Genomic DNA, 21687 nt, shown 5'->3' with positions numbered 1-21687 from the left:
AATGATTTTTTTTTAAAAAAAAACAGTAAACAAATTAAAGAACTGCAATTCTATCAGAACATTTTCTAGTGACCTTCCATATTTCAAACCTTTTCTATTTTTTTTTTATTTTTTCTGACTTTATTATTGATTCGAAGCTTAAGATATTTGACTTGGAAAAGTTTAAGACCCAAGATTTTTTATTGTTTATTTTCCCAAAAGGACGAACGAACGCCTCAATGGACTGAGTAAAAAGATCATGCCGATCTGAACACTCTTTCCTGAAAAATCATCTATAAATACATGGAAGAAAGAGCGATAGATCAAGCCACACAAACATTAATTAATTAGTGCAGTAGTGATCATATCAACTATCATCTACTGCGTACGTAAGATGGAAGCCCATCTCTTTTCTCCCTCCTTCTTCATCACTCTCTCCCTCTCCTTCCTCTTCATCCTAACACTACTGCAGATCAAGAAGCAAAGGAAGCCTGCACAAAAGGTACTGGCGCCTCTTCCGCCGGGCCCTCCTAAGCTTCCCCTCATCGGAAACATCCATCACCTTGCCGGTGCCAATCCCCACCGCACTCTCCGCCACCTCTCCCGAGTTCATGGCCCGCTCTTGCTTCTCCGTCTCGGTCAGGTCGACCTAGTCGTCGCCTCCTCCGTGGAAGCCGTGGAGGAGATAATCAAGCGTCACGACCTCAACTTCGCCAACCGGCCATCCGACTTGACCTTCGCCAACATATTGGCCTACGACGGCCTCAGCGTCGCCATGGCCGCCTACGGCGGCTACTGGAAGCAAATGAGGAAGATCTACGCCATGGAGCTGCTCAACTCTCGGCGCGTCAAGTCCTTCGCCACGATCCGCGAGGATGCGGTCCGCAAGCTCACCGCGGAAATCGCAAGCGCCGCATCGTTCGGCCAATTCCAAACGCCTCTGAACCTTAGCGAGATGGTGATGTCCATGACGAACGCGCTGGTGTTGAGAGCAGCGTTCGGCGACAAGTGCCAGCAGAAGGGGAAGTTCCTGCAGCTGGTGAAGGAAGGGGTGGGTTTGGTCACCAGCTTCGCAGTGGCCGACATGTTCCCCTCGCTCAAGTTCTTGGACACCCTGACCGGCTTGAAATTTAAGCTACAGCGCGTTCGACGGCAGATCGACCAGGTGTTCGACGAGATCATCTCACAGCACCAGGCTGAGAGAGCCGGCCCTTCAGAGGAGGATCTAATCATCGATGTTCTTCTGAGGCTCAAGGACCAAGATGACCAAGAATTTCCAATAACATCCACCAGCATCAAGGCCATCGTATTGGTACGTTAACTTCCTCAAATTTAATATGCTAATTTATTCATTTAATTTTGTTGTGAGACCTGGCCTCTTAATTAATTTAGTTTACCAATCGATCGATCCTTAATTTGGTCGTATACATTATTATTCAGGAAATATTTCTCGGAGGAACAGAGACATCGTCGACGGTGATCGAGTGGGCTATGTCGGAGCTAATGAAGAACCCAGAGGTGATGGAGAAAGCTCAAAAGGAGATCAGGGAGGCCATGCAAGGGAAGACTAAGCTGGAAGAGAATGACATCGCCAAGTTCAACTACCTTAAATTAGTGATCAAGGAGACCCTCCGACTTCATCCTCCGGGTCCCCTGTTGCTGCCCAGAGTGTGCAAGGAGGAGTGCGAGGTCGTAGGTTACCGAGTGCCGACGGGGGCTCGCCTGCTCATCAACGCGTGGGCTTTGGGCAGGGACGAGCGCTACTGGGGCGGCGACGCCGAGAGGTTCAAGCCGGAGAGATTCGCCGACGGCTCGGTCGATTTTCGGGGATTCAACTTTGAGTTTGTGCCGTTCGGCGCGGGGCGAAGGATATGCCCCGGCATGACGTTTGGGCTGTCGTCCGTGGAAGTCGGGCTGGCTCACCTGCTCTTCTATTTCGACTGGAAGCTTCCGGGCGGAATGAAGGCCGAAGAGTTGGACATGATGGAGATTTCCGGTGCGAGTGCTCCGAGGAAGTCGCCCCTGTTCCTGCTTGCCAACCCACGAATTCCTCTGCCGTAGACTCCTTATATAAATATATATCTATATATTGCCCCTTTTCTATATCTACGGATTAGGTTATATATTTATTTATTTATAATTTTTCAAATAATTTGAATTTTTTTTTTTATAAAGTTTAGGATTTATTAACTTAATTATATAAGACTTTATACTCTGTATCAATTTTAAGATCTAATAATATTGTTAATTTTTTTTTTCTCTTAATTTCTATATGATATCAGAGCGGTTCTTCTTTTTTGACCTATTTTTTTCTACCGCCTCCTGTTATTGCTTTATGTTACCGTTGTCGTCTCCTATTATTGCTATTGATTTCGACACTGATATCTATTTTCTGTTTTGCTACTGTTGATTTCGATGCCGATATCTATTTTCTGTCGATTTCGACGCCAACGTTCTTTTCTACCGATTTCGGTGCCGAAGCTCTATGTTGTCGATTTTGGCACTAACGTCCTTTTCTACTAATTTTGACACCGATGCCCTATGCTACTGATTTCTACATTTGACATTCCTTTCTGCCTTAGATTCTTTGTGTGACCACGGGTCGTCCTGACATTAGTTTTTGCGGATCATACAAATGTGTATCCTTACAGTTCCGTTATTCTGAGAATTATTGGTTCTGTCATCATACCTGGTCATGCAGATGCTTCATGAAAATATGATTCATATATGTTTGAGTAGTTTCAACAGTTCCTTACTTCACAGCCCTCTGCCATGTCAGCTTTATCTCATATAGGTTTGTCCTCATCTGGTATTTCAGGTAAATCTTCATCCTTATAGATTTTGAAGTATGGTGCCTCCCATCATATGTCATCCAATTTGTCATCTTTTATTTCTTTTTCTCCCAGTTCATCTATATCTATTGTGACTGTTGATGGTACTCGTATGTTATTAGTATGTGTTGGTTCAATTGTTACATCTTCTTTATCTCTTACTAATGTCTATTATATTCTGAATCTTATTTTAAATCTTGTTTCTGTTAGTCAATTATATGAGTCTGGATATCTAGTTTCTTTTTCTTCATCCAATTGTTATGTTCAGGACCCGCAATCTCAGAGGTTGATTGGGGCAGACCATAAGCAAGGAGGACTCTATGTTTTAGATCAACTCAAATTACCAGAAGTGTTGGTGCAGTTAGCACTAACGATTTAACCAGGTTTTGATGAATGACAAATCAGGTTAAGTTAGTTTGTTGTTGTCTGACACTTTGATCGAGTGTGCAGGAGAAGTCCAGACAGGTCGACGGGCTGACCGGATGTCTGGCACGAAGTCCAAGCGGGTCGACGGGCTGACCGGACGCTTAGGCACGAAGTCCAGCTAGGTCGACGGGCTGACCGGATAGCTGGCACGAAGTCCAGACAGGTCGACGGGCTGACCGGACGTCTGGCAGGTAAGTGAGGTAAGTCACTGGAGGGGAGTGATTGCGAGGATGCGTTCCCGGGAAGGGAACATTAGGCGTCGATCCGACTTAGATCCATTTCGGATATCTAAGTCAAGATCGTGACTATATTCTGGTCTCGGAAAGACGGAATCTAAGTCATACTCTTTTCTATTACTTTGTTGAACTTTAATTATGCTAATAATCTATTTTACAGGATATATATTTGCCTCGGACTAACTCTATTTTGCAGGAGAAGGAATTTCTGGAAATAGGAGGTCCGGGCGCCCGGAGGTGAATTTTATCCAAACCAAGTCGTCGTCACGTGGAGTTCACTTATTAGACCTGCCACGTCACACCAGGGCGCCCGGAAGGGATCCAGGCGCCCAGAGCAGCATATAAAAGAAGCCCCAGGGGTGGAGCTTCAAGATCAACTCAGAACTCTTAGACTGCTTGCTCTGCTGCTCTGCGCTCCAACGACGCTAACGAAGCTCCGACAACGTGCTCTTGTCCTTGTGGTTTTCTTTCTGTCGGTGATCCGGTGGTAAGGACGGGGGACCCTCATGGGCGGAGGGTCAAAGACATGTGGAGGTCAACCCCAAGTTCGCGCCGAACGAAGGATGCCAGGCCGAACGGAAGGATGCCGGGCCGAACGGAAGGATGCCCTGCCGAACGGAAGGATGCCGGGCTGAACGGAAGGATGCCGGGCCGAACGGAAGGATGCCCTGCCGAACGGAGGATGTCGGGCCGAACGGAAGGATGCCCTGCCGAACGGAAGGATGCAGGGCTGAACGGAAGGATGCCGGGCCGAACGGAAGGATGTCCTGCCGAACGGAGGATGCCGGGCCGAATGGAAGGATGCCCTGCCGAACGAAGGATGCCGGGCCGAACGGAAGGATGCCCTGCCGAACGGAAGGATGCCGAGCCGACCTAACATTCGGCCAAGAGCTTCCCGGGCCGGACAGAAGACAACCCGACCATGGGCGGGTTTCCGACGATCATAAAGCATCGTTGCTGTGGAACACTCTCAGCCGAGCACCCGGACAGACCGATACCTACACCGGTAGGACCTATGCCTGCCGAGCGGTTGGCCGCTCGACGCGGGAACAGAAGAGACAAGGACAAAGGAAACATCGGGGGAACATCTCCTGACAACGGGTATGTTCAGCGACCAGGCCATACGCAAGATCTTACAACAGAGGATCCCGCTGTCCCATCATAGATGTGCTCGGACTGTAGCAGTATGGTGTCAGGTAAGCTCTTCTGACAAGCCCATACCGAGGTATGGACAGAGGACACGTATGCACCTCGGTATGTGTGCCTAAGCCTCTTCACAGCTCTATATAAAGGGTCCTCACCCTTCGCCGGAGGTATGCATTCTACGATTCTTGGAGCCACTTTCTTGTTGAGCTTTGCCTGACTTGAGCGTCGGAGGGTCGTCGCCGGGAACCCCTTCCCGGTCCGACTTCTTTGCAGGTTCGCCGGAGGACCGTACGACCGGTCGGAGATCCACGTCAGCGACTCGGATAGCGCCACGTGCCCAGCGTCCGTTGATTCAGCTTTCGGACGGGATCAATTTGGCGCCGTCTGTGGGAACGCACCTGCATCCGAGCGGAAGCAAGGGACGAAGCTGGAAGACCGCACACGGTGATGCTCTCCACGGAGGAGCTCGACGCTCTAATCAAGGCAAGAGCAGCTAAGCTCGTGGAGCAACAGAGAGAGAATGCGCAAGCCGAGCGGCTGGAGCAACAAACAACGTCAGCATAAGGTGGCCGAGCGGACGCCTCCCCTGAGACAAAGATCCAACCGGCATTCAAGGGGGAGCACCGCCGAGCGGATGAAGATGGATTGGGACTTGGATCAACCATGAAACGCAAATTATCTCCAGCCTTTCCGGGGCAGGGTGAAAGGTGCACCAATATAATGTGTGCTGTATATTTTCCGTTTGGCTATATATTTGAAATGCAGGAAGCAAAATGTTAAAACGCAATTGGCATTATCTGCCGAGCGGCCTATCTCCATGATGTATAAGATCCGAGGCACCGACTCAATGTCAAAAACCCCGGGCCGATCGGCCGGGCGTAAAAATTATCCGAGCCAAGTCATCGAAGACGAAGACCCCTCGTCGCTCGGTAGGGCATATGTCATAAGTGTAGTAAGCCTTAAAGGTCGTCGAGCTCCGACGTTAAAAATCGAGAGACGAGCCGACGTCTATAAACCCTCCGAGCGGAAGACCGTCGAGCTCCGACGTTAAAAATCGAAAGACGAGCCGGCGTCTACAAATCATCCGAGCGGAAGACCGTCGAGCTCCGACGTTAAATATCGAGAGACGAGCCGGCGTCTATAAACCCTCCGAGCGGAAGACCGTCGAGCTCCGACGTTAAAAATCGAGAGACGAGCCGGCGTCTATAAACCCTCCGAGCGGAAGACCGTCGAGCTCCGACGTTAAAAATCGAGAGACGAGCCGGCGTCTATAAACCCTCCGAGCGGAAGACCGTCGAGCTCCGACGTTAAAAATCGAGAGCCGAGCCGGCGTCTATAAACCCTCCGAGCGGAAGACCGTCGAGCTCCGACGTTAAAAATCGAGAGACGAGTCGGCGTCTATAAACCCTCCGAGCGGAAGACCGTCGAGCTCCGACGTTAAAAATTGAGAGACGGGCCGGCGTCTATAAACCCTCCTAGCGGAAGACCGTCGAGCTCCGACGTTAAAAATCGAGAGACGAGCCGGCGTCTATAAACCTTCCGAGCGGAAGACCGTCGAGCTCCGATGTTAAATATCGAGAGACGAGCCGGCATCTATAAATCATCCGAGCGGAATGTCGTCGAGCTCCGACGTTAAATATCGAAAGACGAGCCGACGTCTATAAATCATTCGAACGGAAGGCCGTCGAGCTCCGACGTTAAATATCGAGAGACGAGCCGGCGTCTATAAATCATCCGAGCGGAAGGCCGAGCTCCGGCGTTAAATATCGAGAGACGAGCCGGCGTCTAAATCATCCGAGCGGAAGACCGCCGAGCTCCGACATTAAATATCGAGAGACGAGCCGCGGTCTAAATCATCCGGCGGAAGGCCGCCGAGCTCCGGCGTTAAATATCGAGAGGCGGGCGTCTATAAATCATCCGGCGGAAGAGCCCGACGTTAAATATCGAGAGACGGGCGGCGTCTATAAATCATCCGGCGGAAGGCCGTCGAGCTCCGACGTTTAATATCGAGAGACAAGCCGACGTCTATAAATCATCCGGCGGAAGATGCCCGTTAAATATCGAGAGACGAGCGGCGTCTATAAATCATCCGAGCGAAGGCCGCCGAGCTCCGGCGTTAAATATCGAGAGACGGCGTCAATAAACGCCGAGTGGAAGACCGCCGAGCTCCGGCGTTAAAATCGAGAGGCCGGCGTCTATAAACCTTCCGAGCGGAAGACCGTCGAACTCCGGCGTTAAATATCGAGAGACAAGCCGCGTCTATAAATCATCCAAGCGGAAGGTCGCCGAGCTCCGACATTAAATATCGAGACACCGGCGTCTATAAATCATCCGGCGGAAGGTCGTCGAGCTCCGACGTTAAATATCGAGAGGCGAGCCGCGTCCATAAATCATCCGAGTGGAAGGTCGTCGAGCTCCGACGTTAAATATCGAGAGGCGGCCTAAAAACCCTCCGAGCAGAAGACCGTCGAGCTCCGACGTTAAAAATCGAGAGACGAGCCGGCGTCTATAAACCCTCCGAGCGGAAGACCATCGAGCTCCGACGTTAAAAATCGAGAGATGAGCCGGCGTCTATAAACTCTCTGAGCTGAAGACCGTCGAGCTCCGACGTTAAAAATTGAGAGACGAGCCGCCGTCTATAAACCCTCCGATCGGAAGACCGTCGAGCTCCGACGTTAAAAATCGAGAGACGAGCCGGCGTCTATAAACCCTCCGAGCGGAAGACCGTCGAGCTCCGACGTTAAAAATCGAGAGACGAGCCGGCGTCTATAAACCTTCCGAGCGGAAGACCATCGAGCTCCGACGTTAAATATCGAGAGACGAGCCGGCGTCTATAAATCATCCGATCGGAAGGCCGTCGAGCTCCGACGTTAAATATCGAGAGACGAGCCGGCGTCTATAAATCATCCGAGCGGAAGGCCGTCGAGCTCTGACGTTAAAAATTGAGAGACGAGCCGGCGTCTATAAACACTCCGAGCGGATGACCGTCAAGCTCCGACGTTATAAATCGAGAGACGAGCCGGCATTTATAAACCCTTCGAGCGAAAGACCGTCGAGCTCCGACGTTAAAAATCGAGAAATGAGCCGGCGTCTATAAACCCTCCGAGTGGAAGACCGTCGAGCTCCGACGTTAAAAATCGAGAGACTAGCCGGCGTCTATAAACCCTCCGAGCGGAAGACCGTCGAGCTCCGACGTTAAAAATCGAGAGAAGAGCCGGCGTCTATAAACCCGCCGAGCGAAAGACCGTCGAGCTCCGATGTTAAAAATCGAGAGACGAGCCGGCGTCTATAAACCCGCCGAGCGGAAGACCGTCGAGCTCCGACGTTACAAATCGAGAGACGAGCCGACGTCTATAAACCCGCCGAGCGGAAGACCGTCGAGCTCCGACGTTAAATATCGAGAGTCGGACCGGTGACTATAAACCCTCCGGCCGGAAGTAATGCTGTTTAGCGGTAAATCCAGTTAAAGCGATGCATGTATTCAACTAAGCGAGTCCGGCGGACCAAGTGTGCAAGCGGGCGGGTTACCAAGAGTACCCCGTAAACATCTGACGAAAATCCCATTTGCGAAATGAGATATATTCAGCCGAACGGACTAGCTATACAAAATACTTCGTGAGAAATCCCTTGCAAAACGCAAGAGAGGTGGGATGAGATGCGATTAACGAGGAGAAGCGGAGGATGGTTTCTTGGATGCGCCGCTCGACAATACGGGCATCTAGTCAGTCGGACTATGCGCCTCCTTCGACTAGACTTGAAGGGGAGGCATGTGATCCGGTGGTAAGGACGGGGGACCCTCATGGGCGGAGGGTCAAAGACACGTGGAGGTCAACCCCAAGTTCGCGCCGAATGAAGGATGCCAGGCCGAACGGAAGGATGCCGGGCTGAACGGAAGGATGCCGGGCCGAACGGAAGGATGCCGGGCCGAACGGAAGGATGCCGGGCTGAACGGAAGGATGCCGGGCCGAACGGAAGGATGCCCTGCCGAACGGAGGATGCCGGGTTGAACGGAAGGTTGTCCTGCCGAACGGAAGGATGCAGGCCTGAACGGAAGGATGCCGGGCCGAACGGAAGGATGCCCTGCCGAACGGAAGGATGCCGAGCTGAACGAAAGGATGCCGGGCCGAACGGAAGGATGCCTTGCCGAACGGAGGATGCCGGGCCGAACGGAAGGATGTCCTGCTGAACGGAAGGTGCTGGGCTGAACGGAAGGATTCCGGGCCGAACGGAAGGATGCCCTGCCGAACGGAAGGATGCCGAGCCGACCTGACATTCGGCCAGGAGCTTCCCGGGCCGGACAGAAGACAACCCGACCATGGGCGGGTTTCCGACGCTCATAGTGAAAAGTGTCACCTAGCCGAGCGGATAGCCCGCTCGGCCGAAGCATAAAGCATCGTTGCGGTGGAACACTCTCAGTCGAGCACCCGGTCGGACCGATACCTACACCCGGTCGGACCTATGCATGCCGAGCGGCTGGCCGCTCGGCGCGGGAACAAAAGAGATTAGGACAAAGGAAACATCGGGGGAACATCTCCTGACAGCGGGTATGTTCAGCGACTAGGCCATACGCAAGATCTTACAACAGAGGATCCCGCTGTCCTATCATAGATGTGCTCGGACTGTAGCAGTATGGTGTCAGGTAAGCTCTTCTGACAAGCCCATACCGAGGTATGGACAGAGGACACGTATGCACCTCGGTATGTGTGCCTGAGCCTCTTCACAGCTCTATATAAAGGGTCCTCACCCTTCGCCGGAGGTACGCATTCTACGATTCTTGGAGCCACTTTCTTATTGAGCTTTGCCTGACTTGAGCGTCGGAGGGTCGTCGCCGGGAATCCCTTCCCGGCCCGACTTCATTGCAGGTTCGCCGGAGGACCGTACGACCGGTCGGAGATCCACGTCAACGACTCGGATAGCGCCGCGTGCCCAGCGTCCGTTGATTCAGCTTTCGGACAGGATCAATTTGGCGCCGTCCGTGGGAACGCGCCTGCATCCGAGCGGAAGCGAGGGACGAAGCTGGAAGACCGCACACGGTGATGCTCTCCACGGAGGAGCTCGACGCTCTAATCAAGGCAAGAGCAGCTAAGCTCGTGGAGCAACAGAGAGAGAATATGCAAGCCGAGCGGCTGGAGCAACAAACAACGTCAGCATAAGGTGGCCGAGCGGACGCCTCCCCTGAGACAAAGATCCAATCGGCATTCAAGGGGGAGCACCGCCGAGCGGATGAAGATGGATTGGGACTTGGATCAACCATGAAGCGCAAATTATCTCCAGCCTTTCCGGGGCAGGGTGAAAGGTGCACCAATATAATGTGTGCTGTATATTTTCCGTTTGGCTATATATTTGAAATGCAGGAAGCAAAATGTTAAAACGCAATTGGCATTATCTGCCGAGCGGCCTATCTCCATGATGTATAAGATCCGAGGCACCGACTCAATGTCGAAAACCCCGGGCCGATCGGCCGGGCGTAAAAATTATCCGAGCCAAGTCATCGAAGATGAAGACCCCTCGCCGCTCGGTAGGGCATATGTCATCAGTGTAGTTAGCCTTAAAGGTCGTCGAGCTCCGACGTTAAAAATCGAGAGACGAGCCGGCGTCTATAAATCCTCCGAGCGGAAGACCGTCGAGCTCCGACGTTAAAAATCGAAAGACGAGCCGGCGTCTACAAATCATCCGAGCGGAAGACCGTCGAGCTCCGACGTTAAATATCGAGAGACGAGCCGGCGTATATAAACCCTCCGAGCGGAAGACCGTCGGGCTCCGACGTTAAAAATCGAGAGACGAGCCGGCGTCTATAAACCCTCCGAGCGGAAGACCGTCGAGCTCCGACGTTAAAAATCGAGAGACGAGCCGACGTCTATAAACCCTCGGAGCGGAAGACCGTCGAGCTCCGACGTTATAAATCGAGAGACGAGCCGACGTCTATAATCCTTCCGAGCGGAAGACCGTCGAGCTCCGACGTTAAAAATCGAGAGACGAGCCGGCGTCTATAAACCCTCCGAGCGGGGAGACCGCGAGCTCCGACGTTAAATATCGAGACGATCCGGCGTCTATAAATCATCCGGCGGAAGAGCCCGTTAAAATCGAGAGACGAGCCGGCGTCTATAAACGCTTCGAGGAAGTCCGTCGAGCTCCGGCGTTAAATATCGAGAGATGAGCGGCGTCTATAAATCATCGGAAGGCCGCCGAGCTCCGGCGTTAAATATCGAGAGACGAGCGTCTATAAACCCTCCGGAAGACCGCCGAGCACCGTGTCGAGCTCGACGAAGGCGTCTATAAACCCTCCGAGCGGAAGACCGTCGAGCTCAGGAAAAGTCTGAGATGAGCCGTCAATAAACTCTCGAAGCTGAAGACCGCCGAGCTCCGACGTTAAAAATCGAGAGACGAGGCGTCTATAAACCCTCCGAGCGGAAGACCGCCGAGCGTTAAAAATCGAGAGACGAGCCGCGTCTATAAACCTTCCGAGTGGAAGACCGCCGAGCTCCGACGTTAAATATCGAGAGGCAGTGGCGTCTATAAATCATCCGATCGGAAGGCCGTCGAGCTCCGGCGTTAAATATCGAGATTCGAGCCGGCGTCTATAAATCATCGGAAGGCCGCCGAGCTCCGGCGTTAAATACCGAGAGACGAGCCGTCTATAAATCATCGAGCGGAAGGCCGTCGAGCTCGATGTTAAAATTGAGAGACGAGGCGCTATAAACACTCCGGCGGATGACCGCCAAGCTCCGGCGTTATAAATAGAGGACGAGGCGTCTATAAACCCTTCGAGCGGAAGACCGTCGAGCTCCACGTTAAAATCGAAGCGATATAAACCCTCCGAGTGGAAGACCGCCGAGCTCCGGTTAAAAATCGAGAGACGAGCCGCGTCTATAAACCCTCGAGCGGAAGACCGCCGAGCTCCGACGTAAAAATCGAGAGACGAGGCGTCTATAAACCCTCCGAGCGGAAGACCGCCGAGCTCGGCGTTAAAAATCGAGAGACGAGCGGGCGTCTATAAACCCGCCGAAGCGGAAGACCGCCGAGCTCCGACGTTAAAAATCGAGAGGCAGCCGGCGTCTATATACCCGCCGAAGGAAGACCGCCGAGCTCAGGTAAAAATCGAGAGACGAGCTGGCGCTATAAACCCGCCGGAAGGAAGACCGTCGCGCTCCGACGTTAAAAATCGAGAGACGAGCCGGCGTCTATAAACCCGCCGAGTGGAAGACCGTCGAGCTCCGACGTTAAAAATCGAGAGACGAGCCGACGTCTATAAACCCGCCGAGCGGAAGACAGTCGAGCTCCGACGTTAAATATCGAGAGTCGGACCGGTGACTATAAACCCTCCGGCCGGAAGTAATGCTGTTTAGCGGTAAATCCAGTTAAAGCGATGCATGTATTCAACTAAGCGAGTCCGGCGGACCAAGTGTGCAAGCGGGCGGGTTACCAAGAGTACCCCGTAAACATCTGACGAAAATCCCATTTGCGAAACGAGATATATTCAGCCGAGCGGACTAGCTATACAAAATACTTCGTGAGAAATCCCTTGCAAAACGCAAGAGAGGTGGGATGAGAGGCGATTAACGAGGAGAAGCGGAGGATGGTTTCTTGGATGCGCCGCTCGACAATACGGGCATCTAGTCAGTCGGACTATGCGCCTCCTTCGAGTAGACTTGAAGGGGAGGCATGTGATCCGTGTTGGTGCAACATCCCTCAGGTCAAGGTTGACCTGGTTGACCAAGCTGAGTCTTGGTTTGAGTTTAGATGTTTGACAATAAGAAATTGATTGAAGAAGAGTCAAGTAGGTCAAGGTTGACCGGATACTTGACTGGGAAGTCCTAACTGGGATGTTAGGTAGAATGGAAGTCCTGGTGAGTGAAGCCAGGAAGAAGGAAAGTCCTAGTGAGTGAAGCTAGGCAGATGGAAAACCCTAGTGAGTGAAGCTAGGTGAAAGTCCTGGTGAGTGAAGCCAGGAAGAAGGAAAGTCCTAGTGAGTGAAGCTAGGCAGATGGAAAACCCTAGTGAGTGAAGCTAGGTGAAAGTCCTGGTGATTGAAGCCAGGTGAAAGCCCTAGTGAGTGAAGCTAGGCAGATGGAAAACCCTAGTGAGTGAAACTAGGTGAAAGTCCTGGTGAGTGAAGCCATGCAAGGGAAAATCCAGATGGATCAAGGATGATCGGACATCTGGTGTTGGGAAGTCCAAGTAGGTCAAAGGATTGACTGGATACTTGGCACGAGGAAATACAGATAGGTCAAAGGGATTGACCAGACATCTGATGGAAGTCCAAGTAGGTCAAAGGGAGTAACCAGATACTTGGCATGAATAGAAAAGTCCAAGTGGGTCAAAGGAATTGACCAGACACTTGGTGGGAAGTCCTAGCAGGTCAAAGGAGTGACCAGATGCTAGGTATGGTGTACCAACAGGTCAAGGTTGACCGGGTGTTGGTTTGGTAGGCTTGGGACTTGGTTTTGGGCAAAAACCAAGTACTGGATCGATCAGTGGATCGATCCAAGCCTTTCCTAGCGAACAGAGAGCCTCTGGATCGATCCGTGGATCGATCCAGATGTCTCAATCGATCAGTGGATCGATTGGGACGCGGCTGCTTCGCGCAATAAGGGCTGGATCGATCCATGGATCGATCCAGAGCACAGAGGCGCTCTGGATCGATCCGTGGATCGATCCAAAGCCTCCCCGATCGATTGGGAACTTTCGAATCGATCGGGATCCGACCGTTGGCGTCGATAAAGGCCGCAGGCGCATGATTCCTTTGGCATCCCTTCACCGATTCACTCCAGATCTCTCGCCAGCTCCTCCACAGCGCTCACAAAGCTCAGATCGCCAGTTCTTGAAGGATCTTGGAAGGTTTCCAAGTCAAGAGGCGGATCAAAGCCAAGAAGAGAAGCTAGGGTTAGGGTTTGTACTCATTGTAAGCTTGTAAGCTTGTATTTCTTGTATCCTTTCCCTCTCTTCTTGTATTGAGTCTTGTAGGGCTTCTCCGCCCTTGGTAGTTACCATAAAGGAGAGTTTTATTTAGTGGAGGGTGTGTGTGTTGGTGTGGATCCTTGGATTAGTCACCTCTTGTGAGGTGGATACCAAGTAAACCAACCGTGTTAGCGTTGTGTGATTGTTTCTGTGTATTCCGCTGCGCATCACTTTGAAGAAACAAGCAACGTCGAGCAACGAGAGAGCGACGAGCTATTCACCCCCCCCCCTCTAGCTACTTTTGGTCCTAACAAGTGGTATCAGAGCGAGGCCGCTCTTCACCGGAATCATCGCCGGAAGGGTCAAGCATAACAAGAAAAGCTAGAGGGTGAAGAAGTTGAAGCAAATTCATCAAAAGTCAAAGATTTCAAGAAGCTCAACTTCAAGATGCAATTCCAAGATGGACTTGGATTTGACACGAGGGTGGCTCCACCGTACATTTCCACGAGCTTCGATTCTTGGAAATCAAGAATCGAAAACTTTCTTATGATGGAGATAGAGCAATGGTTTGCTCTAATGGAAGGATTTGAAGCTCCAACAAACTCCAAGGGCAAGCTTCTCAAGAAAAGCAAATGGAGCTCGGAGCAAGTCCAAAGGTGCGATGCAAATGACAAAGTGACCAAGCTTTTGGTCAATTTATTGCCAAGCACCATCCTTTGCAAAATTTGAGAATTTGAAGATGCAAAGGAATTATGGAGCAAATTGGCCAAGCTTCATGAAGAGATCCCCTCCACTGTACAAGAGCAAGAAGTATCCAGAGAGGGTGACTCTTTGGAGCAAGACCAAGAGGAGGACTCCGAGGTTGAGAGATGCTCAACCTCCGAAGAAGAAATCCAAGAAGAAGCTTCATCCTCAAGGGAATGCAACGAAGGGAACAAGGAGGAGCATACTCCTTGTTTCATATTCAAGATGATGAAGCCTCCACCTCTAGGATTGAGGGGAGCATCCTTGTGACGCCGGATCAAGAAGAAGGAGAAGCTTCTACATCCGGGTCAAGAGACGAAGAGGAGGAAGAAGATTCTACCTCCACAAGTCAAGAAAAATCAAATGGAGGAGAATCAAGGTCCGATCAAGAGGAAGCTTCTACCTCCGGATCCAAAGGAAAAGATGCCACCCCTACAAGCAAAGGTATAAATATTTCAATTAATAATAAAAATCATATTATATGCTTTGAATGTAGGGAACATGGGCACTACAAGAGCAAGTGCCCTAAATTGGCCAAGAAGAAGGGCCAAGTGGCACAAAAGGGCAAGGTGAAGCCCAAGGAGATCATCCCCAACACAAAGAAGAGCAAGGAGCATATTATATGCTTCTCTTGCAATCAAAAGGGGCATTACCGAAGTCAATGCCCCAAGGGGAAAAAGGTGGTCAAGGCTCAAGGAGGCACTAGTCAAGGGGGAGCCTCCAAGGTAAAGAAGAAGGTATCTTTTATTGAGCTTACCCCTTTACATTATGGTAAAAAGCATGATAGTTCTAATTTTTATCATTTTAATGCAATTTACCATAAGAATAGAAAGCATGAGGGCTTTAAGGAAAAGCATGTGGCCATACATGCCAAAACTACCCAACCTAAGGTTAGGAAGGTAGATAGACACTTGGGCGGGAACACTAAGGAAAATAGATACATGCCCAAGATAAAAAATGCTCATGGACCAAAACCTAGGGATTTAATGATAGAAAATCAAGTCTTGAGGTCAAGACTTGATAAAATGGAAAAGACCCTAAAAAGGATGGAAAATATCCTAAAAGGGCAAAATGAGCAATACCTAGGGCTAGGAGCACAAAGGTCATCCAATGGCCATAGAGGTTTGGGATACAAACCAAAGGCTAATAAGGATGCTCCCTCTTACCATAGAGTTCCATACAGTTATGGAACAAACCCTAGGTCTAGTGGTCAAGTCAAAAATACTAGGGAGGTCATCCCTAAGAGTGTTTTTGCAATAAAAGTGACTAAGGCTTCTAAGAAGTCTAAGAAAGTCATCAACAAGGTCACAAGGGAGGCTATCCCTAGAGTTGACCTAGAAAATATGACCAAGGCTTTTAAGAAGCCCAACAAAGTCACTAGGAAGGTATCTAGGGAAGTAATCCCTAGTGAATACCTAGAGCATCCAAGGAGCACCAATAGGTGTTGGGTTCCTAGGAGCATCTTCTCTACCCCATAAATGGGTTAGAGAGTGTCAACTCCGATTAGAAGGGTAGTTAACCCAACTTTGAGGAAATTGACACTCAAGGAGCATTTTCAAGGTTTTGTTAACTTTTGAAAATGAAATGGAATTATTATTTACTCCTTGAAAGAGTAAAATGTGCCTAATGATGGAAGAATTGATTTTAATCTTAAATGGCACATATTGGGAAATTCATAAGAACTACCAAGTTGGGAGTTTGGTATGTTCTTAGGAAATTTAAGGCAATCCGAGCCTTAATTTACAAGTGCTACTCTTGTGAAAAATGAAATATGCCAACATTTGAGGATATGCTTAATTTCAATTGGCATAAATTAATCAAGGGAATTAGAAATGCCAATTTAGGTTTTGGCAATTTTCATGAAGCACTTTAGGGCAATCTAGGTTTAAGTTGTAAGTTTAGCTAAGAATTTAAGGATACTTAGATAGTTGATCTAGGTATATTTTAGTTATGCTAAATCTTACCATGATTGTTTGCCCATCATATGCCATGACATCATGTCTATTTTTGCATTCATGTTTTATTATGCAAAATCCAAAAATACCATGTCATGACATTCATACATCATGTAGTTATAGGAATCCTTCTTTTGAAAGTTATTTTATTTTGATGTATGCCATAACATTATCATGCATTAGTTTAATTCCTTGTAATTAAGGACAAATGACATTTAACAACACTCATTAACAAGTGACATCCTAGGTGGATGTTTAATATATTTAAAATGCCTAGATAGATATGCATGATCCCTATATTAGGGCAAAAACCAAAATCTACATCTCACAAAGACTATAAGGTGACTTGTATGTGCTTTAGTGTACATTAGATACAAGTGAGATGTTAGGATGATGAACAAAGCTCAAGATGTTGATTTAGTGCATTCTTTTGAGTTTTTAGGTTCATCAAAACACATAGTTATGTGTTTTCCCATCATTGGGAAAGCTAATGTACAAGTCATGTGCATTATGCCCAAGGAACATGATGGGATATTGGTTTTGAAAATGTTTTCAAAGTGATTTTGGAAAACCTTGGTGAAGGCTATCTTTTGATAGTAATCACCATTGAATAGTTAGACACAAATTTGAAGAAAACGCTAGAGTTTTTGCAAACTTTCAAGTTTGTGTCAATCTTTGAAAATATGAAGTATTTTCATAGCAAACTATTTTTTCCTTGATAGTATATACCCTAAATAATGTCTACACGAAATTTCATGATTTTTGGATTTTTGTAGAATTTTCTAGGGGTTTCTGAAGTTGACTGAAATGGAATTTCAGCAACTATCAGAGCTCCGATCGATCCATGGATCGATTGGAGTGCCTGAATCGATCCGCGAGCAGAAGCTCGCTGGATCGATCAGCTGATCGATCCAGGTAATCTGAATCGATCAGTGGATCGATTCAGAAAGGTTCAATCGATTGGAACCCAACTCCAATCGATCCAAGTTGCTGATTTTGGCTGGGAAGGCCTGATTTCAGCATCTTTGAACCTCCTTGAGTCTAGGTAACCATTCCAAACCCCTAAAATACATTTGTATACATACAAAGGGTGTTTTCATGTGAAAACAAGGATGGATTGGTTAAGGAAGGCATCATTGAAGTTTAGGTTGAGGTTTGTTTCAAATTTTGAGTATTTGAACCTCAAAACTTCTAAATTTGAGTTTCCTAAAGGTTTAGGGATTCCAAGTTATTGTTGGTGCAATGACAGAAGTTAACCACCATGTCTTTAGGGGGAGGGACTCTTTAAAGACATGAAAAATTATTTTTCATGAACCTTGGAAGGTGGTTAACCTTCTTTAAAGAAAATGCTCATGTATGAGTTTTTGAACTTGTAATGGGGAGTGGATATCCTCATTATTTCAAGTGGGAACTCAAGTGGTTAGAAAATGCTCAAGGTTGGGTATTTGTCTACATTGAGGGAGAAGTTAAGGATAAATGAAGGGTATGGGACCTTCATTATCGTGTTGATCACAACGAGTGATGTTGTGAACAACGAGGAGCAACTCTTCAGGGGGAGAGTCGTCAACAAATGGATTTGTTGATGTGTACCCAAAATTGGGGTATGGGTTGATGTGTGCCCAAAGATGGGTTGATGTGTGCCAATAGGGGGAGAATGAAAGGACCTGTGAATGGGTGCAAGTTAGGCTTTCATTACCTAGAGGGAGTGTGCCCTCTTAGGGGGAGAATGAAGAGCTTAATTTATGTGTTCATTACCTAGTGGCATGAAGATTAAGGCTATAGGATTAGCCTAACTTACATGTGGTATTGTAAGTGTTATTGTGGTATTGTCAAACATCAAAAAGGGGGAGATTGTTGGTGCAACATCCCTCAGGTCAAGGTTGACCTGGTTGACCAAGCTGAGTCTTGGTTTGAGTTTAGATGTTTGACAATAAGAAATTGATTGAAGAAGAGTCAAGTAGGTCAAGGTTGACCGGATACTTGACTGGGAAGTCCTAACTGGGATGTTAGGTAGAATGGAAGTCCTGGTGAGTGAAGCCAGGCAGAAGGAAAGTCCTAGTGAGTGAAGCTAGGCAGATTGAAAACCCTAGTGAGTGAAGCTAGGTGAAAGTCCTGGTGAGTGAAGCCAGGTGAAAGCCCTAGTGAGTGAAGCTAGGCAGATGGAAAACCCTAGTGAGTGAAGCTAGGTGAAAGTCCTGGTGAGTGAAGCCAGGTGAAAGCCCTAGTGAGTGAAGCTAGGCAGATGGAAAACCCTAGTGAGTGAAGCTAGGTGAAAGTCCTGGTGAGTGAAGCCAGGCAAGGAAAATCCAGATGGATCAAGGATGATCGGACATCTGGTGTTGGGAAGTCCAAGTAGGTCAAAGGATTGACTGGATACTTGGCACGAGGAAATACAGATAGGTCAAAGGGATTGACCAGACATCTGATGGAAGTCCAAGTAGGTCAAGGGAGTAACCAGATACTTGGCATGAATAGAAAAGTCCAAGTGGGTCAAAGGGATTGACCAGACACTTGGTGGGAAGTCCTAGCAAGTCAAAGGAGTGACCAGATGCTAGGCATGGTGTACCAACAGGTCAAGGTTGACCGGGTGTTGGTTTGGTAGGCTTGGGACTTGGTTTTGGGCAAAAACCAAGTACTGGATCGATCAGTGGATCGATCCAAGCCTTCCTAACGATCAGAGCCTCCGGATCGATCCGTGGATCGATCCAGATGTCTCAATCGATCGTGGATCGATTGGGACGCGTCGCTAATGGCCGGATCGATCCATGGATCGATCCGCATTTTTCCGAGCAGGCGCCTGGATCGATCCGTGGATCGATCCAAAGCCTCCCGATCGATTGAAACTTTCGAATCGACCGTTAACGTCGATAAAGGCCGCAGGCGCACGATTCCTTTGGCATCCCTTCACCGATTCACTCTGATCTCTCGCCACCTCCTCCACAAAGCTTAGATCGCCAGTTCTTGAAGGATCTTGGAAGGTTTCCAAGTCAAGAGGCGGATCAAAGCCAAGAAGAGAAGCTAGGGTTAGGGTTTGTACTCATTGTAAGCTTGTAAGCTTGTATTTCTTGTATCCTTTCCCTCTCTTCTTGTATTGAGTCTTGTAGGGCTTCTCCGCCCTTGGTAGTTACCATAAAGGAGAGTTTTATTTAGTGGAGGGTGTGTGTGTTGGTGTGGATCCTTGGATTAGTCACCTCTTGTGAGGTGGATACCAAGTAAACCAACCGTGTTAGCGTTGTGTGATTGTTTCTGTGTATTCCGCTGCGCATCACTTTGAAGAAACAAGCAACGTCGAGCAACGAGAGAGCGACGAGCTATTCACCCCCCCTCTAGCTACTTTTGGTCCTAACAATCCGGTGGTAAGGATGGGGGACCCTCATGGGCGGAGGGTCAAAGACACGTGGAGGTCAACCCCAAGTTCGCGCCGAACGAAGGATGTCAGGCCGAACGGAAGGATGCCGGGCTGAACGGAAGGATGCCGGGCCGAACGGAAGGATGCCCTGCCGAACGGAAGGATGCCGGGCTGAACGGAAGGATGCCGGGCCGAACGGAAGGATGCCCTGCCGAACGGAGGATGCCGGGCTGAACGGAAGGATGTCCTGCCGAACGGAAGGATGCCGGGCCGAACGGAAGGATGCCGGGCCGAACGGAAGGATGCCCTGCCGAACGGAAGGATGTCGAGCTGAACGGAAGGATGCCGGGCCGAACGGAAGGATGCCCTGCCGAACGGAGGATGCCGGGCCGAACGGAAGGATTTCCTGCCGAACGGAAGGTGCTGGGCTGAACGGAAGGATGCCGGGCCGAACGGAAGGATGCCGGGCCGAACGGAAGGATGCCCTGCCGAACGGAGGATATCGGGCCGAACGGAAGGATGCCTTGCTGAACAAAGGATGCCGGGCCGAACGGAAGGATGCCCTGCCGAACGGAAGGATGCCGAGCCGACCTGACATTCGGCCAGGAGCTTCCCGGGCCGGACAGAAGACAACCCGACCATGGGCGGGTTTCCGACGCTCATAGTGAAAAGGGTCACCTGGCCGAGCGGATAGCCCGCTCGGCCGAAGCATAAAGCATCGTTGCTGTGGAACACTCTCAGCCACGCACCCGGTCGGACCGATACCTACACCTGGTCGGACCTATGCCTGCCGAGCGGCTGGCCGCTCGGCGCGGGAACAAAAGAGACAAGGACAAAGGAAATATCGGGGGAACATCTCCTGACAGCGGGTATGTTCAGCGACCAGGCCATACGCAAGATCTTACAACAGAGGATCCCGCTGTCCCATCATAGATGTGCTCGGACTGTAGCAGTATGGTGTCAGGTAAGCTCTTCTGACAAGCCCATACCGAGGTATGGAAAGAGGACACGTATGCACCTCGGTATGTGTGCCTGAGCCTCTTCACAGCTCTATATAAAGGGTCCTCACCCTTCGCTGGAGGTACGCATTCTATGATTCTTGGAGCCACTTTCTTGTTGAGCTTTGCCTGACTTGAGCGTCGGAGGGTCGTCGCTGGGAACCCCTTCCCGGCCCGACTTCTTTGCAGGTTCGCCGGAGGACCGTACGACCGGTCGGAGATCCACGTCAGCGACTCGGAGAGCGCCACGTGCCCAGCATTCGTTGATTCAGCTTTCGGACAGGATCAGTCGGTATAGCTTTGTTTTAATTTTTATTAGCATTTCTTGTACTGTCTTTGTAATCATTATTTCGAATTGCTAGTGAATTGCCCAACGAAAGTACTCACGGAGTACGGGCCTTCGAGTAGGAGTCGTCACAGGCTCCGAACGAAGTAAAAAAATTACTGTCTATTTTTTTTAAATTCCGCTGCGCTTAACTCTTTTTAACGTTGTTTTTCGAATCGATATTCAGCTCCCCCTCTATCGACGTTTCACGATCCAACAAGTGGTATCAGAGCAGGTACCGCTCTGATTTGGTGCAACCACCAATCAGACAGGGGGTTAAAAATTAACCTTTATTTTTTCGTTTTTTTTAACGCTTAATTTCAATCTGGTATTATTACCTGATTTGGAAATTTTTTCGTTGCAATTAAGTCTAAATTGGTGCAACACCAATTTAGATACATCTATTATTTTTTCCGCACTACTAATCCAAGACCAAGTCTTGGGATATTTTTTTTCTCGTTGTTTACTTATGTACAGGATGTCTCAACTAGAAGGCTTCAGTACAGTACGTCCTCCCTATTCAACGGGGATGACTTCTCGTACTGGAAGAAAAGAATGGAGGTGTACCTAAAGACGGATTACGATCAATGGTTCAGCATTATAAAGGCCTACCGAGCTCCAGCCGACAACTCTGAAAATCCACTAGACACGGAACAGTGGACTCCGGACATGAGGAAAAAGGCGTCGACGGAAAAAAAAGCAATCAATACGCTACACTGCGGCCTAACACGAGAAGAGCTGAACCGGGTCGGACCGCATCAGAATGCTAAAGAATTATGGGACAAATTGATTGAGCTGCA

The 21687-nt window shown here is 49.3% G+C and overlaps 1 protein-coding gene across 1 annotated transcript; it reads left to right on the top strand.

The window, feature by feature from the left end:
* The first annotated feature begins 324 nt into the window (after window positions 1–324).
* LOC121977299 (alpha-humulene 10-hydroxylase-like) lies at window positions 325–2055 on the top strand. Its single transcript, XM_042529889.1, has 2 exons — window positions 325–1291; window positions 1420–2055. The coding sequence occupies exons 1-2, from the start codon at window positions 374–376 to the stop codon at window positions 2038–2040; spliced, it is 1539 nt and encodes a 512-aa protein (XP_042385823.1). The 5' UTR covers window positions 325–373; the 3' UTR covers window positions 2041–2055.
* The last annotated feature ends 19632 nt before the right edge of the window (window positions 2056–21687 follow it).

The sequence above is a fragment of the Zingiber officinale genome, chromosome 4B, assembly GCF_018446385.1.
Source record: "Zingiber officinale cultivar Zhangliang chromosome 4B, Zo_v1.1, whole genome shotgun sequence".
NCBI classification, from domain to species: Eukaryota; Viridiplantae; Streptophyta; class Magnoliopsida; order Zingiberales; family Zingiberaceae; genus Zingiber; species Zingiber officinale.
This window is presented reverse-complemented; position numbering and strand designations above follow the sequence as displayed.